General features: G+C 30.8%; 1 protein-coding gene across 2 annotated transcripts in view; it reads left to right on the top strand.

Annotated features, from left to right (window-relative positions):
- LOC18598944 (insulin-degrading enzyme-like 1, peroxisomal) overlaps window positions 1-17175 on the top strand; it is an 80274-nt gene extending 63099 nt beyond the window's left edge. The window contains exons 15-28 of one of the 2 annotated variants that reach the window (XM_018120701.1): window positions 2571-2673; window positions 2811-2906; window positions 2993-3182; window positions 3289-3350; window positions 3876-3980; window positions 4847-4893; window positions 6148-6310; window positions 6697-6898; window positions 11744-11952; window positions 14369-14493; window positions 14794-14845; window positions 15044-15130; window positions 16321-16443; window positions 16643-17175. In XM_018120701.1, the coding sequence (XP_017976190.1) occupies window positions 2571-2673; window positions 2811-2906; window positions 2993-3182; window positions 3289-3350; window positions 3876-3980; window positions 4847-4893; window positions 6148-6310; window positions 6697-6898; window positions 11744-11952; window positions 14369-14493; window positions 14794-14845; window positions 15044-15130; window positions 16321-16443; window positions 16643-16894 (1816 nt within the window). In that variant the 3' untranslated portion in view covers window positions 16895-17175. The remainder of the gene's footprint in view (window positions 1-2570; window positions 2674-2810; window positions 2907-2992; window positions 3183-3288; window positions 3351-3875; window positions 3981-4846; window positions 4894-6147; window positions 6311-6696; window positions 6899-11743; window positions 11953-14368; window positions 14494-14793; window positions 14846-15043; window positions 15131-16320; window positions 16444-16642) is intronic. The other variant, XM_018120702.1, reaches the window with a different exon arrangement.

The following is an 18852-nucleotide window of genomic DNA, read 5'->3' as shown; positions in this document are numbered from 1 at the left end:
GCTGATTAAGGCTTTATGATAATCAATTACAAAAGTGCTTTCTTCACAACTTCTTTCCATTTTTCTCACTTTAATTGATTAGCCTATCTATGATATGATCTTGCTTTTAATTATTCATTTCATTGAGGGAATTTACTTTATCCTACACACTTAATTAATAAAGTTAGACATTAATGAATGAAAAATGTTTTGTTATCATAAAAAACATATAGAGTCAACAATTATTCTTAACAAAATCAGCAATCTTCCTTCTTGTAGTCCAATAATCATGCAAGAAATTTACTTCTCTACTCAAGCCAATTGACCATCAAGCATACTCCACTATTGCAAGCAAAACTCGATCAATGTCCCGCCATATGTTGGTGTATTTTCAAAACAAAATGTTGTCTCACATAATGGAAATCTATCTTAGCTCAAAGGTTAAGTCACATAGAGTGACATAATGTGACTATTGGATTGTAAATGAGTTTTTCATGTGAATAGTTATATCTCTTAGTAAAGTGACATATTAAAAACACACTTTTCAATTCAAAAGTTATGAGATAATTGAAAAAACACCACAGCTCAAAAGTTGGGTTATGAAAAGTTATCTTTTCATATTGTAGCTCAAAGATTATATCTCATCGAATGAATTATTGTCCTTTCATAAGGTGATTATTGAAACAATACCTTTATCCAAAGATTGTATCTTGTAAAACACAAAGGTATCTTTAAGGCAAAAAGATGCCTTAATGAAAAGTTTGTGTCCTTAAGAAGAGACACTAGCAAGTCTATATAACAGACTTACTACCAACCATTTTGACAGACCAAAAACAAACAAGACAAGAGAAGAAAAGTTAATAAACAATAAAAGTGTTATGTTCTGTAAGTAAACATAAACACTTTAGTTCCTATCATCCATCAAAAGAATCCAAATTCCTTATAATCTACTTGCTACCGAAAGTAGGCTTTAAGGTAGAACAACTTTGCAAACCCTAGAGTATATCTAGCGGTTTACTCTCGTAAAGTGCAAAGACAAAGTTAGATGTTATTCATTGTATCCCTAAGGCTATTTGCATAATCCCTTTTTTGTATATTGAGTGATGAAGATGAAATAAGTCTTACAGATAGCGTCTATTAAAAGGCTCATCTTGAAGTCAATTTTGTCGATTCCTCAAATTCCATCTAAACCCAATATGAGCCAACACCATATGAGGAAAGCCCAAGGAATGTTCTTAACCTCAGGACTCATTGCCATCATAACTCTGTATTTCACTCTCATAATGCAAACCATAGTTTGTGAGGGTTGTCAATGATGGACCACCCTAATTTGATAAGAAAAGCATCATTCATCTGTCACAATTTTCAAATTCTTAAGCCACTAAACTTTTTTGGCCTACATATCTATGCCCATTTAACAAGATGAATTTTCCTATTAACCCCATGGAGCCCCAAAAAAACATCATACTTTTTTTTTTATTTTCTCATAGATAGCTTGAAGTATTACTAATGCTTGCATGACATAGTATGACAATGAGAGCAAAATTGATTGAAACAATGTCAAGCGGCCAACAAAGGATAACGAATTGGTTTTCCACCCAGTCAACTTCTTTTGTACCCTTTCCACAATATATTGATAATGCTTGAGACATCTCCAACCGTGGATGATTGGAGTGTCTAGATAAGTCCCTAAATCATGTGTTAGAGAGAAACCTAACCTCTGTTCCAAGTGGCGCAATAGATTATTACACGCATTTCGAGCACAATAGAAGACAATTTTACTATGATTCACCTTCTCCCCCAAGCTTCTACCAAACATGTCAAAAACTTGCATTATGACATCTAGCTATTGTTCCGAAGCTTCAGCAAATAAATTTAAGTCATTTGCAAAAAGTATATGCTATTTCGTTAGTCCTCCATTTTTGAATTGGAATGATTTCCCTAAACCAGTGTCGGCTAGCAAGTTAATGCCATGTGATAATCTTTCCATGCACAAGGCAAACAAATAAGGAGAAAAGGGTCCCCTTGTCGTATTCCTCTTGAAGGTAAAAAGAAGTCTGTAAGACAACCATTTCAGATTATTTGAGTACTACATCCTTGCCAACTTTGTGCAATAATGTCAATAAACTGAGTCGAAAAGCCAATATCGCATAAGGTATCCTTTATGAAATCCCATCTAAGCTTGTCTTATTATTAACTAGTATACATCTTAATTTGGATTATATTTTATATATCCACAATTGAGTTTTTAAATTCTATAAGTAGAGTTAAAATATTGTCATATCTATATATATTTAATTAATAATATATATATTTGATTTTGGAGAGGGAGATTTAAGTCTAATTGTATTAGCATGATATATATATAATATATATATATAAAGAGAGAGAGAGAGAGAGAGAGGGAGACTCAAATGCATAGATTCATTATATTAATTTACTAGTTTTCTTAAATATAGATATGCATCAACTATCTAATCCGTCGATTGTGAAGTTTAGAAACTACACCGACCATGTATAAAATAATAGTTCAATTAATTTACAAGTGAATCGGTTTTTGTTTTGTATCTAATACGATCTCTGTTTAACAGAATTTTCTGGGAGTCGAAGAAATTTGAAGGAGACACAGATAAGGTTGAGCCATGGTTCGGTACTGCATATACTGTTGAAAAAATCACTACTTCGATGATTCAGGTTTGCTGTTGATCTTACCCATTATATTTTTATATAACAACTTTGTAGAATTCCATTTGTTTACTACCCTCTCTATATATTTTATAAATCTCCGGTGAAGAGAAAGGTTCTTGATGGAACCTTTGATTTGATTGCAGAAATGGATGTCATCAGCACCAAGTGATAATTTGCAGCTGCCAGCACCAAATATGTTCGTACCCACAAACTTGTCTCTTAAGGTTGCTCAAGAAAAGGTTTGTTGTGATCGTTTTTATCAATCCCAACTCTAGCCACTCTGATGTAGCAATGAATTAACCTTTAAATGGATCCCATTGAGCAGGTCAAGTTCCCAGTATTGTTAAGAAAGTCATCCTATTCAAAACTATGGTACAAGCCTGATACAATGTTCTCCGTACCTAAGGCATTTGTTAAAATTGAATTCAACTGTCCCCACGTTAGAGATTCTCCTCAAGCTGAAGTTCTTGCCAACATTTTTGTACAGTTGTTGGACGATTACTTGAATGAACACGGTAAATTACTAGTCTTATGCAGTTTGGGTTTCTTGCTCTTTTCTCATCACTCGAAAGCTCCGTCCCCCTTCTTGACAAAAGCCTTGTCTTATCCTCTATGCTTCAGCTTACGACGCTGAAATTGCTGGCCTTGATTATTCTATATCGCGCACAGACAGAGGTTTTGAGGTAATTTTGCTCCTCTGATTTTCCATTTCGCAACTGTAATATAGGCGTAGCTATTGGTATTTTGTAAAGCCTCGATTTAACTCAGGATATTTTATATAAAATCTAAACATATGGTGCTAACATTGACAAGATTTTTTTTTCTGGAAAAAGAAAACGCGAATCTAACTATTTGAGTTGAAATAAATATATGTATTTATAATATTAAATTAAATATTCAAGTATATTATTATGCAAGATTTTGAAGAAAGGAGAATAAAATTATATGATATCATCATATCCTACAAGCTACATGTAAATGTGCAAAATTTAGCATGATAGGTGCTCGAAACACTCCTTAATCTGAAAATTATGATCTAAGACTATTTTGTTATTAAAAATTAGTAAAGTAAACTAATTTCTTGCTCATTCTCTAGATGTGTTTGTGCATGCACATGTCCAAGGAATGTAGAATTAGTATGCATCATTTCTTATATATTTTCTAATATGTTGTATGTTCCTAACTTAGTGGTTTTCTTCTATATATAGGTGACAGTGTTTGGTTATAATGACAAGTTGAACACTCTGCTGGAATCTGTCGTTGATAAGATCGCAAATTTTGAAGCGAAACCCGACAAGTTTTCTATAACCAAGGTAATGATTGAAATTTTAGCCATCTTTATATAATCTCATGATTTCTCTCCTTTTATTCCTTCACTTTTCCCTGTTAATGATATATGAATTCAAAATAAAACAAATAAATCATAAATGAAAAAAAGAAGAATTAAGAAAGGTAAGAAACCAAGAAATATTTTATTCAATTAATTATAGAAGCCAGGATCGACAATCAAATATGACATTAATCGGCGTTACAAACACGGTAAATCGTAAGCTAGCACTAAACATAAATCAATGTATTCTAGCCGATTTCAAATTCTCAAGCACTTTCTTGACAACACTATCTAATTAAGATCAAATTTTTATGGCACTATGACGTCGTGCTACAGTAACAGGATATGATCAACTTAGCTACAAAACTAAGTCTGTTGTGATATAACGATCAATAATTAATTTTATAAAATTTTGATGTAAAAGATTTATCGAAAGAACAATTATAAAGTATATAACTCATGACATTTTGTTAAGTGTGAGCGATAGTTTTATACTAAGTCACTAATTGTAGGAGATAGTATACAAAAGAGAGAAATTTAGAAGCATATACTTTTTATATTTCATAAGAATTCTTACAAACTTAGAAAATTAAGAGGTGCCTCTTACATAAAGAAGGAATTTCCTTATATAAGCACTCAAGAGTTACACAAGGACACAATGTTACTATTCATTATATGGGCGAAAGTAACTCGACAAGACATAAAGAAAAAGCTTGTATATTTAATAAAGTAGATTCTAAAATAAATATTAAAAGCAAGTAAATTTCGTCTTATAGTACAATTTTTTTACATGGCACAATTGTCAAGGTGACACTTCTCTTGATGCGCTTTTCTTGTCTTTTGATGAAGGCTCGTTTGTGGAGTACAACAAAAAGACAAACGTCATGCCATTTAATGTAAGACAGGCCAAGCACGCATATTTAACATGTCACAATTAACATACTTAATCACACTGATACACTTAATTCAAAATATTTTAATCTAAAAATTTCCTTAAGTGCTGTCATTTAGGAGGTCAAGATGAGATTTATTTGCTGTTGGAGTAAAATCATATCCTAAATGTTCAAGCCAATTTCGATGGGAGACCATAAATTTATTGTTCAACGGGAATGTTTTGGTTCATAGTGTTTGGTTGAGAAGCATTACAAGATGCTTGGCTAGAATTGGCTATGGCAATGGCAATGGGTATTTGTGATTATCTAACTTAGTTATATAAAATTAGGATACTCTATAATCATGTTCGGTAGGATTTGAGTAATAATTTTATTACTTGTATCGAGATCGAGTATCACCTTTTAAGTACTCGATATCTAAATTTGATTAATTTTTTTTAATTTTATATAATTAAAGATAAATTTATATTATTAATTAAATTAATTCATGAAATTATGATTGTTAATTAATTTGTAATATTTTTTAATACCTATATGTTATATATTGTGTTAATTTGTAATGAATATAATTACTATTATATTATAGGCTTTTAGTATATCTACTTTAAATATAAATATATTTACTTTTTATTTTATATTAACGTTATAAAAATTATAACTTATAAAATTATTAATAATAATATATATATCTCTATTTATGTAAACTTATAAGATATATACTTAAAGAGAAGTTGTGATATTAGAATAGTTTTGAAACTTAATTATTTTTTTAATTGCATGTAATTAAGGACAAATTCATATAGTTAATTAAATTTGTAATGTTGTTTAAGTTGTTGTTTGGATATTTGTTTTAATTATTTAAGTTGATATTTGAGATATTTGTTTTTGATTATTTAAATTTAAATTTCATTGTTTGTGTGCTTTTGTAAATTTAATTATCAATAAATTATATGAAATACGGATGAAAATATTATTGTATATAGATATGAGTATATATGCTAGTTCGAATAATTAAGTACCCATAAAGAACATTTTAATAATTTTTTTTATATAATCAATTTTTTAAATGGATTCAGGTAATTATCAGATAGTGATTATATATTAAGATTCAGATTAAGATAATAAATTTAAATAATATTAGAGTATTTGTAACGTACAATATCTTATTTATTAATTGGTATCTTTATTTGAATTGTTTCTTTGAGTGTTTGATTGGGCCCCATCTTAGCTCATTAATGAAGAAGTCATTTTGGTCAGAGTAATCACTAAAGTCAAACGGGTCTTGGGTGTCTTCCCAATAGATGCTTGGTTTTGGCTGCGGCTCCTACATTGGTGCTGGCTACCAAAATGGGTTCCATTCAGGTGGTTTGAGGCAAGAGAGGTTGAACTCAAAATTCCAATGGATTGGCTTGATTGTTGGGTTCGTAAATCGCTACTTATGCGTATCTATGTTGAGCTACCTTACATAGTCGTTTAGGTAGTCATTTCATGGTGCAGTATCTTTTGAATGAGTCCATAACTATCTAGATATGCCTATCCAGCAACTTTGGAAATTCCAAAATTTTGACTAACTTTAAAGCCAATTAAGGTTTGCAGAGCTTTCAGCACGTTTCAACTTAACTGCTCCAGATTGGTGTTGACCATGGTTGCAAATTCACATAAAAAAAAAAAACAGAAATTAACTTCTTGGCTTCGTAGCTAATAAAACATCTGATATGAAAAGTATCATCATTATGGCAAGTATTAACTGTATGTGTTTATAACCTTTTGTTTTATACCTTTCATGTTGTTTCTTCTCTTTATCAGGAAATGACAACAAAGGGCATTAACAACTTCAAATATGAAAATCCCTCTCTGCTGGCTATAGAGTACTGCTCATTAATATTGAGGGATATAAGGTGGCCTTGGAAGGAGAAACTTGATGTTTTACCTCATTTGGAAGTAGAAGACCTTGTCAAATTTACTCCTATTATGTTCTCGAGGGTTCTTTTGGAGTGTTTCATAGCAGGTTCGTTCTATGTTTCTTTCCCATGTTGCATTAATATAAAAGGAAGAAATCAAACAAAAATTTTATATTATATTTTATTATATTATACATATGTGTATGTGCACAGACACACACACACATATATATAATTTCTCTAAAAAAAATAAGTTAAAGCTTTATTAGAATTGTCCATGAGACGACCTGAATTTTTTTTTTGAAAAACAGATTTTATTATTGACCTATATAAGTTAGTATGTCATAATAAGTCTTGAACTGTGTTAGTCTAAGACTTTGTGGGCATAAAAAATCTAGCTTTGGTGAAACATAAGCTTAAACACTTGCAAAAACAAAGTGGCTGCTGAAAAAGCAATTGGCAGCACCAATCAAATGCACATCCTTGTAAAATTCCTTCAAAGCTCAAAAAACAGAAAACCTTTCCAAAGGACTAGTGAAGACCTAAATATGATGATCAAAAGATAAAGAAAACGAACCGAAGCTACTGAAAAAACTACACCTAGAACAAAACCCAACAACAACTTAAAGAAGCACAAAAGAAGCTTGATTGCACTACTATGCCAACACCATTGTCTTCTCTCCCGTTGTCTTCTTTAGTTTCCAAATGCTTTTCTCAACTTGCCAAACTCTTTGAAGATTTAACCACACCAAAATTCCTCTATGATCTAACTTGCAGGTTGTCCCACTTTTTCCTCTAACCATACAAAAGGCCAAATCATCGATAGGGTATGTCGAACCCTAAACTCAGCTAATAAACAAAAAACCAAACAGAAATTCACAACCCCACAACATTAACCAAACCATATAAATAGCAAATTAAAGAAAGTGCAAAAAAGGGGAAACTTTTTAACTCATAAGGGTATTTTCTAATCAAAAATAGATCATCAAAGCCAAAAGGCACCTTTTTTTAACAAAAGCTCTAAGTGAACATCTTCCATGGGCCGCCACCCTTGTACTTGTCATCCAGGACAAGGCACAGCTACTCATCTTGAACTAACAACCTTCTTTAACTCCCATTTTTTGAATCCAACTCAATAATTCGTGATATCACCTCCTTTTTGTTTTTTAAGAAATTTATTCATAACTTTTTACTCAATTCCCAAATCTCTTCTACCTCTTTTATGAGTACCAAGTTTCATTTACTAATTTTTGCATCTGACTCATAGCCTTCACCAATTCCACTCTTCCTTATGCTACATTATCCCACTTGTTCTTCGTTCTTCATCCTTCTTTGTTTCTTTCTACTGTTGCTTGACCTCGCTCTTGAAGATGTTGTTCCACTCATCAAATATCCCTTCTTGCTTTCATTCTATTTCTCCCCCACTTCAACTTTTGCATTTTTGTTCACTTACCATCACTAGCAAATACCTAGTAGCACTACCTTTCCCCCCTCTTACTCTTAAGTAACTTAATCTTCCCCCGTTCCTCTTCAACTTTTCTGTCCAATCGATCATTATCACCTTCATCTCACTCATATTCCCGAATACAAATTTCCTTATTTTCTCTACTTTCCTCTATTTCTTCCTCGGATACCCTTCTTTTTGTTTTTCTCTCATCTCAGTCTCACTCTTTTGATCACTTTCATCGTTCTTTCCTTTTTCCATTTGATTTTTTCCTCTACTTTCTCATTTTAATGGCGTTCCCTATGCGAGGCCGTTTTTTGTTTTAACTTGAGCATTACCCTTAAGCCATTTTTTCATCTCATCTGATCCATTGATTAGGTCATTACTCTAAGCCTTGCCTTCAAATTTATTTCTAACCCTTAAAAAGCCCACATCATCTTCCTTCAACCTACGTTCCACATTGCTCTTATCTGTGCATAGGCTTAATTCTATGCCCTTTATTGTGCATGGGTTTCTCATCTCTGAGCTCCAAACCCCATAATTCAACCTATGTGGACTTTTGTCCTTTCTTTGTTCATTACCATTGAGCCCCACAAGACTTGACTTCAAGGCCCTTTTCTTTGCCATTTTATATTCCTAACTTGACTCTTCTCTAGTTTCCTCCATTGACTTCTATTCATAGTGTTTTGTCATTCCCAACAACTTTCTATCTTGACTCTCTTTCTCTATTCCAAAATTATCTTCTTTCTTCTCCCTTTTTTCAGTATTAAACTTGGTGAGTTAGCTTTTCTCTGTTCTTGTATCCCTCTTTCTCCATGCTTTTTCTCTTCTTTAGTACCATCCCTTGTTTCTATCAATGTTTGGTAGCCTATAGACCACATCTTTTGAGAACACTTGTTGATGCCCATTGTCTTTTGTCCCTTTACTTCTATATACTCCTTTGAGCTTTTTTGCAAAAATCTCTAGACCTTCTATTTTTCTCGCTTGACAATATTTGATCATTGGGTTGTCTTATTCCTTGTGCCCTCTATTCAATGACACTTTCTGCCTTTTTCTTTCCTTTCCATCATCACTACTATGACCCATCTCTACATGCTTATTCTCTTCCACAGATTGAACGATTTCCTTACCTTTAAAATAGCATTCCAACCCACAATTCCTTTCCATCCCCATTATAGTTACTAGGATGTTGAACACTTGACCTTTAACCTCTACACTCACCTTACTAGGATGGTTTGCTCTACTTTTAACCTTAACAGGCACGAGTGCTTGATCAAACCTCTCTAATTTATAGGTGCTTTTATCAACTCCAATGAATTTTCTCCAACAATTTTGCAATGACTTTGAAGGTAGTGAGTGCCAAACTTGTAAAGGGATTTCACACAATCTAACCCAAATGCCAATTTCTCTTTCTCAACTTGCATAAGCTACTAGAACCATTAACTTCAACCAAACCTCAAAAAGTTCCATATAGCACTCTAAGATTGTTTTCATCATTCCTTATTCCTCCAATGTTAGGAGAACTATCAAGCCTTCTAGTATTCTTACCCAAACATCAATCCCTTCATTAGCTAGCTTCGTTTGCATCACATTTCATGCTATCTTTTTCTTAAAGCTCCCCATTGCACTGCAACTCACCCATTCCATCTCTTCATCTGGGATGGTTGCTTGGACATTAACAATCTTTTGATCCTTCTTTTGCTCATCTACTTGATGTGTTTGCTTTTGTTCTTATTTCCCTTCAATTTTTTCTTTACCCACCATAGCCTTTAGGCCTTCTCAAGACCTTTCTCTCTTCTTATTAGATCTTTTACCTCCCCTTTACAACCATAACCTTTTTGGTTCTTTCTTACAATAACCTCCTTGAAAGTTTGACCATCATTCCTCTAAGTGCTTTGTTTCCATCTTGGTTCTTCCTTAGTGCTCATTCTCGCGCCATTTGCATTCTTCTTTAGTGGTTCCTTTCTCTTAATTATGAGACGTCTTCCATCGATCCACTAGTGGTTAACCCATTTGATTGCATTCTCTAGTTTATGCTTTTCTGTGTACCTCACAAATGCCAAGTTTGCTGCTCCCTTAGGTGGCGTTTTGGTATTTTATAATGTAATGTGATTACAAGTAATATGATTGTTAGTAATGTGATTGTAAGGAAGATAACATTGCAGTGTTTAGTATATAAGCAAAATAATGATTAAAATGCAAAAAAGATGACATTGCTTTGGTTTACAAATACTTTACTAAGAATGTAATGTCAATTTTTAAAATTACTCCTATTTATTAAAATGTAAGTTTAATATATTGTATTTTTTTTATTATTAATTTTTTTATAATGTGATATCTTAAATATATTTTTAATGTCATATATTTTTTTTATTTCTTATTATAACCTTATATATTTTATTTTTATTTTTTAATATAATTTTTTATATTATATATATTATCTTAATTTTTTCTTTTAAAAAGTAATATAAATTTTATTACAGTCACCATGACTAATGAGAATAATAAAAAGACATCTCCCGAAATCTATATAAAAATCAAATTATAACATTGAAAATGTTTTTAACAAAATAACAAAGTTGAAAGGTAAAAATATTTTTAAAAATATTGTAAAATGCAATACTATATGATTGTATTGTAATCTTACATTGTAATGGTTTGTTGCAAAAACAAATACTGTAATGTAATTTAATTGAACACATTACAGAGAATGTGCTACAATTTTTCTCATACCAAACGCTACCTTATCTTATAGACTTCATTTAGAAACAAACTCATTGATGACCCTGACAAACTCTTCAAGCGCTCCCTTGATCGCTGATCATGGTGTTCTCTTGCTAAGGTTGTCCACAAAGATGGAGTACAAGCTAGCTAGCCAACGTGGATCTCCCATCTATAATAGGATCCTTAAAATCTGTCTATCACTCACCAGTTCTCTGATAGCCTTATCATCCCATCTTCCTAGAGAAGAATAATGACCCAAATTTATGCTTTCTAAAGCCAAGTTCAAGCCCAAATTGACCTGCCAATTTAATTGTTATATTATTATTAAAATAATAAAATAATATTTTATATCAATATTTTAATTTTTTAATATATTTTAAAAAATTAAATATAATAAAAAATAATATTTATTAATAAAAATAAGTTAATTGAATCAGGCTCAGATCTAAAAAAAAAAAACAATGCCCCAACTCAGCCCATTGATACCTCTAAGCTTTTTAAACAATTTCATGATTTATGGTTTTTTTTCAGCCAATGGAGATTTATAAAATGTTCCAAGAATACAAAACCCCCAAGTAACAAACCAAAAACTAAACAGTTAATTCCAATGTGTGTGAGTGGTAGTTTATGAATCATGTTTTAATAAGAGTCTTCATAATATATTGAATTTGGAAAATATATACACTACGGATGTGCCTGTATATTGATATAATCACACTGTTCTTTCAATATATATATATAATCACATTGTTGGTTTTGACATTAATTTTTGCTTGTTAATTAGGAAACATGGAACGTGATGAAGCGATTTCGATAATTCAACATGTTGAATCCATTTTCTTTGGAGGTTCAAACCCTAAATGCCAACCATTATTTCCATCCCTACATCTTACAAATGAAGTTGTTAAATTTGGAAGAGGCGTGAGTTACCTCTACTCTATTCAGGGCCTAAATCCAAATAATGAGAATTCCGCCCTACTCCATTATATTCAGGTAATTATATATATCTATATAACTTTGATCCCTTCTAGTTACTACTAAATTATCAAAGTTTAACATTTCCTATAACATATTCTTAGCTTTCTTGTCTCTTATTGCTATGGACCTTTAAAATTTAGCTTTAAGCTTAACTTAGAGTTTTTTTTTTCTTTTATGCTGGAATATTCTCGCAAAGCTCAGCTACCCTGTTAATGTTTTGTTAATAAAGAAAATAAGAACGTACATATGGGAGGGGGACATAACCTTACCTCCGAATTTACATAAACACAAAAAAATAAAATAAAATTAAAGTCTAAAGAAGATCTTACTTTATGTGCATATTTTTGAATGCTACCGTAAAGAAAAAAAAAAACCCTTTCTTAAGAGATTCTAAGAATAGTGAAAAATGGCAATAAAAATAAGAATAGTATAGCTTCAAGCTTAACTTAGAGTTAATTAATTGAAACTCTCACAAATGGGGCATAATAAATAACAACTTTATGAAATAGTATATTTCTTTTAATTAATTGTGAAAACTAAGACTACATTTAGTTGTTACTTTTGTCACCTACCTTTACTTATAGAAACGAAAAAAAAAAGCATTTGGAATGAAATTAAATATTTAATATTTTAAATATATTTTAGAATTTAAATTCAGTCAAATTAATTTTATTCGTATAATAATGTCCCCAACTTGGGTAGGGATCCAACGCTTGATTTAAGTTGGGGTAGGCTCGTGACTAAGGATAGCAATGGGTACCCTATTACAGGGTACTTGTAGGTATTCGACCTAGTTTTATAAGATTAGGATTCTCTATAGTCGAGTTTGGGTAAGGTTTGGATAGTAATTTTACTACCCACATTGGGTTCAGGTAGGATTCAATTACCACCCCTTAGGTACCCAATACCCGAACCCGATTATATTTTTTTTAATTTCATATAATTAAAAACAAACCAATATTGTTAATTAAATTAATTCATGAAGCTATGATTATTAATTAACTTGCAATATCTTTTAATATATATACTCTATATATTGTGTTAATTTATAAAAAATATATTTACTAATATATATAGTTTTTAAATATATACTTTAAATATAAACATATTTACTTTCTATTTTGTATTAACGTTACAAAAATTATAACTTATAAAATTATTAATTATAATACGTCTACCTTTATTTATATAAACTTATAAAATATATACCTAAAGAAAAGTTGTGAGATTAGAACAGTTTTCAAATCTAACTATTTTTTTTAATTTCATGTAATTAAGAATAAACCCATATATTTAATTAAACTTGTAATGTTGTCTAAGTTGTTGTTTGGATATTTGTTTTTAGTTATTTAAGTTGATATTTGAGATATTTGTTTTTGATTATTTAAATTTAAATTTTATTGTTTGTGTACTTTTATAAATTTAATTATTAGTAAATTATATGGAATATGGATAAAAATATTATTATATATAGAGACAGGTATGGATTCGGATAATTGGGTATCCATGAAGAGTATTTTAATAATTTTTTTACATAATTGAGTTTTTAAATAGATTCAAATAATTATCGAGTAGTGAGTATGTATTATGGTTCGAGTTAGGATGATAAATTTAAAAAATATTTGAGTAATTGTAGGGTTCAAGTATCCCATTTATTAATTGGGTTCGAATTCGGGTATTTCAAAATTAGCAGATACCTTATTCATTGACATTCCTACCCATGAACCTAGCAGGTCACCTGACTATCGATAAATCTAGAGATAACAAAATACATGATTTAACTTTATATACATTTTAATAAAATTACTTTTATATGATTAGTATCACATTTTAACTACACTTGTCTGCGTTCCGAACTCTGTACCCAAAAATCTCAATTTCAACTCGTGGAATGATAGGAAAATAATTCATAACTTATAAAATGATAAGATATATGAAAGAGACTTCTTTTTGTGATTCAAGGTGCGATGGGTTTCATGATATGTACTAAGAAAACCATCTTTACCTTTTTAATTAACTAAATATGATTTTGTTTTTGATCATCGTTTACTTAATTATACTTTATAACAACTTTTGCATAAGAAAGATAGGAAAAACAAAACACAAACCCTTAGTGATAAGCAAAGAAAGTCTAATTTTTTCAGCCTCAATATATCCATGGTTATATAGCTGTAAATCAAGGAAAAAAAATGAATTGACGCTTATATATATGTGACGTATATTAATTGTGGAATTATACACCGCTTGCAACTAACGAACTTTAAGTTAGATTATTTTATTAGATCATTATCTTTACTTAATCTATACTTGCCCCATTTCCCTTATTCAATCTCCTATATATTGTTTGTGTTTTTTTATTTGTTTTAAGGTAAGGCTACCATTTTATCTAACTTTTCATGCAATTTTAATGTGAATAGTGTTTGGATGTTAGGTTCATCGAGATGATTTTATATTGAATGTGAAACTTCAGCTTTTTTGCCTTATTGCAAAGGAACCAGCCTATCATCAGCTTAGTTCTATTGAGCAACTTGGGTACATAAATGATTTCTATAGAAGGTATAAGAATAAATGTAATCATACATGAATGTTATACTCCGATTTGACTTTCATTTTTCATTTTACTATGTTAAAGTTGATAATACATGTTTTTATGCAATTGAATTTGATGTTCAATAGTTACTATTATCAAAAAGTTAAAAAAAAGACTAGGGAGTTATTTGCATTTAAAAATGGCCTACAAATATAATTTTGGGAAATCTTTAATATAAATATATATATATGTATATATATATTTATATATATTCAATTTGAGAAGCAAGAAGTTTATCTTTCGTTTTACTAATTTTCTCTCATTAGGATTGATTTTGGAATTCATGGAGTGGTATTCCTTATTCAATCTACAGTGAAGGTACGTAGTGTGGTCCTTTTTAATTTTGTTTGTTTATACATGAGTTTTTGGTAGTAGCTTTCTCATCCTATATTTTGTATTGCTTTAAACTTGGATGGATGAAAATGAGAGGGGGGACCCTTGTAATTAACTTATTGCCTTAATTACATTGCTTAATTTTTTAATTCATCTTCTAAAGAGCTTGGGCATTTTTAACAGAATCCAAGAGACATTGATTCGAGGGTTGAGGCATTCCTCGAGATGTTTGAGAACAAAATTAATGAAATGACCAACGATGAATTTAGGGTAAGATGGAAAATTTTCAATTGCACATAATGATTGTTTTCTCTATATGTAGTGGACATTGTTTTAACGAACATAACAAAGGTAAAAAAATCGGCTCTAGCCTACATCGAAGAAGTCTAATTAAGGTAATAATTTGTGAATATGGTATCTTAAGCAGAAAAAAGAGAACAGGTAGCTCTTTTGTTTTCTGATATTTTAAAGTCTAAATATCAATATGTAGTTAATTTTTTTCAGATATAAGTACGAAACAACTTGTAGGATATATGGCAAGTATAATTCAGGCCAAAAATTGTAAATATATTTTAAATTAGAAAAAGGAAAATGAACTGCCAAATTACATGTGAATGTGTTCTTATTATTGGTTTTCTCATGTTTGAGAATTTGTTATTGCATTTCTTAAGTTTTATCCTTTTTAATTGTGATATGTTTAGAACTATGCATAAATTAAGTCAACAGTTAAGAAGTAAAACATAATTCACATAAAGTTTCCATATGAAGGAAATCATTCTTTTTTTTATTCATAACAGCTAAATATTTTGTTCTCTATTCATGAAAAAGCAAAAACTGTTAGAATTTTCCATAAACGTGAGCTGCCATTAATTGAAATTTTGATTTAGTCTTAATGGAAACATGTAAGTAAGTCTAATTAAGTTAGAGTGGTCCGGATTTTATGCATCTCATTTGAGCCAGTGCGGTAGACGCTATATATAGGCCTCAATCCAATGGAACCCATGATGATGGATCCTATCAGGGTTTTATGTAAATATGGCTTGGTCTCCACTTCACTCCTAATGCATGGATTTATCCATTAAGAGCTGTCTAAAGGAGGAGAGTGAAGAGAAAGACCTTAGCCCTAACTTAGGAATTTGTCCTAGATTCCATTTGTAATTAACAATGATTTTAATAGCTCTAACAGGTATGTTACATTATTTAATTATTTGGTGTTCTATCTTCCATATATGAGATCTGGGAATTAGTTTACATGTGGTTTAGAACGGTCATATGCGAATTTAGGATTTATTTAACATTTATATATGTTATTTGTCATGAATTTGCTAAGTTTGGAAGGAGAGTTTTGGACAGTTGAATATTTTTTTTCGAGTAAATGTACTTGATTAATGCATCAAATATTTCTCTCAAATTCTTATGATTTTAGGTTACTAACTTTTTCTTTTTAACTTACTGTATAGAGAAATGTAAATGCATTGATTGATATAAAACTGGAGAAGCACAAGAACCTACGGGAAGAATCTGGATTTTACTGGCGGGAGATTATCAATGGCACCCTCAAGTTTGATAGGAGAGAAGCCGAGGTAAGTAACTCTCTTTAGATTTTTACTTATTAAGTAAAAGAAAGAACAAAATCCGTTTCACTTTTACTGTACGTGACATTGTCAGGAACAAAATACATGTAGGTGATTTATAGGCTAATTAAGATGAAAGTTTTGATACATGATATAAATATTTTAACTAAAAAATAGTTTTATGATCTCACAATTTGTATTTGAGCAGGTTGAAGCATTAAGACAGGTTACACAACAAGAATTCATTGATTTTTTCAATGAATATATAAAAGTTGGTTCACATCGAAAGAAGACACTAAGTGTGCGTGTATACGGAAAGAAGCATCTATCTGAATACAGATCAGAGAAAAGTGAACCACTTCAAATGCATTCCCTTCGAATTGATGATATCTTGAGTTTTAGAAGATCACAACCTCATTATGGTTCGTTTAAAGGAAGCTTTAGTAATATGAAGCTATAAGTAAATTAAGAAGAAGGGATTAGATGGATTCGGAAGCAACCCCCCTGCTGATCAACAACTCAAAACAGAAATAATGTTTGGCAAAATATATATATATATATATGTATGCATGTATATATTTTTACATCTTATCGACTCGCAGTCCACACAAACATCTTTGTAACATGAAAATGCCAATGCTCATGTTTATGCTTATGGCTACACTTAGTCCTTAATTATCGAGTTGTTTACATACCTTTCAAGGATTAGGCTAACGATATTTAAAATGCAATAGTGGCAAATCAATCCATGTTTTTTGATAACCAAGAACATTCTCACTCATGTCAAAGGAGTAAATCTCGCATGGTGAGCTTGAGCACATGCTAAATGACTATAAGTTCCTCCACATTAGGCCTACACAGTCCGTACTCCTTCACCTATCCAAAAGCTTATGCTTAAGGAACATTTTTCCCTGACGATTAGTCTTGCTTTCACATGCTTAGGAAGAAAATATCAATGTTTTACACATGCTAAAAGAACCCCTTTTTTTGACACATAATGTGTCTTATCTTTTCATATATCCACAATAAACCAATGTTCAAGAACATGATAAGGAAACCGCTTTTTTTTTCTATGGGAAGCCTTAATTTATGCATACACTTACATTTTTTTTCTCAACCAAAAGGAGATTATATTAATGAAAAAAGATGAAAAATATTTGATGACTGTCCATGCATGCTAGAGTATAATTTGTAGTACAAACAATGAAAACAGGAAAAAATACAACAAACGAACAAAAGTGTTGTTCGTCTCAATGGAGTGCTAAAGAGGGGTGAATAGCATTTTTTTTAAAAATCTGAAGGAAACTCCTAAGGTTAAAAAACTTTTGAAGGATTTTCAAAAAAGTTTAAAACTTATTAAGGCAAAAAGACACCAAGAAAAGAGAGGATAAAGAGACATTGACAAAATACAAATATTTATGATGGTTCGGCATGGTTTGGTCCCCTTGACCTACATACATTACCTTGATTTTCCAATAAAGGACTATATAACTTTATTATATAGAGTTATTTTGTCACATTTTGGACTTAAGTAGCTAAGTCTTTGAGATTCTAGGTCCAAAATTTTAATATTTTAGTAATTTTCTTAACAAAGTTAAATGCATCTTGAGTAATTTAATTTAAGTTATTTTAGTTTAATTTTATGTTATATTTCTTTAAGTTACTTTAAGTTTAGTTATTACTGATATCTTTTATTGTTTTTGTAAGAAATTTTATGAAATGGCTTTATTTGATGATAATCCGTGCAAATATGTGATAGCTTTATTTGCATATGTTGAAGTATTTTAAGCATAACTTTTGCTACAGAAACCCAATAGACGTGATTCTTAAGCTATTGAAAGATAGTAGACAGGGCTACAACTTTCATGTTTACCACTTTATTTAGTTCGGGTAAGATTGAGGTGTAAATAACATTGGAAGAGACTAGATTGTTGTAGTTTCTACGCAAGGCAACATGTGTAGGTGAAGGCTACGGCCTTGACTTGCTCAAGGCTGCGATGCCAAGAGGCAGTAGAGCACCATTGTAAACTAGAGATAGGAGCGCCATGGCGCTAGTGATGATCCATGCTCCCAATCATCACTTGAGGGTATGGTGCCGCGGTGTGACTAAGGTCGTGGTGTTGGATGTGTTTCCAAAAATGTGTTTTTACAGGATTTTAATTCTAGGGTTTTTTTTTAGGAGTATTTAAAGGGCCTTTTTTAGAGCTTTTCGAGGGGAGATAGAGAGAAACTATTATGGACAAAAAAAGGTTAAAAGTAAAGCATGAAAATAAGAGAATTCAAGGAAGATTTGAGATTTAACGGCTTCAATTCTTAGTTTCTCTCTCTACTTTTGTTTTTCTCTTTTTTTTTTTGACTTGGATTAATGGTTAATCTTCTTTGGAAGGTGTTTTCTATAGATATTATGAAGTAATTTAC

Source organism: Theobroma cacao, chromosome 5 (assembly GCF_000208745.1).
Source record: "Theobroma cacao cultivar B97-61/B2 chromosome 5, Criollo_cocoa_genome_V2, whole genome shotgun sequence".
Classification (NCBI taxonomy): Eukaryota; Viridiplantae; Streptophyta; class Magnoliopsida; order Malvales; family Malvaceae; genus Theobroma; species Theobroma cacao.
Note: the sequence above shows the minus strand (reverse complement) of the source record. Positions and strands in the feature narration are given on the sequence as shown.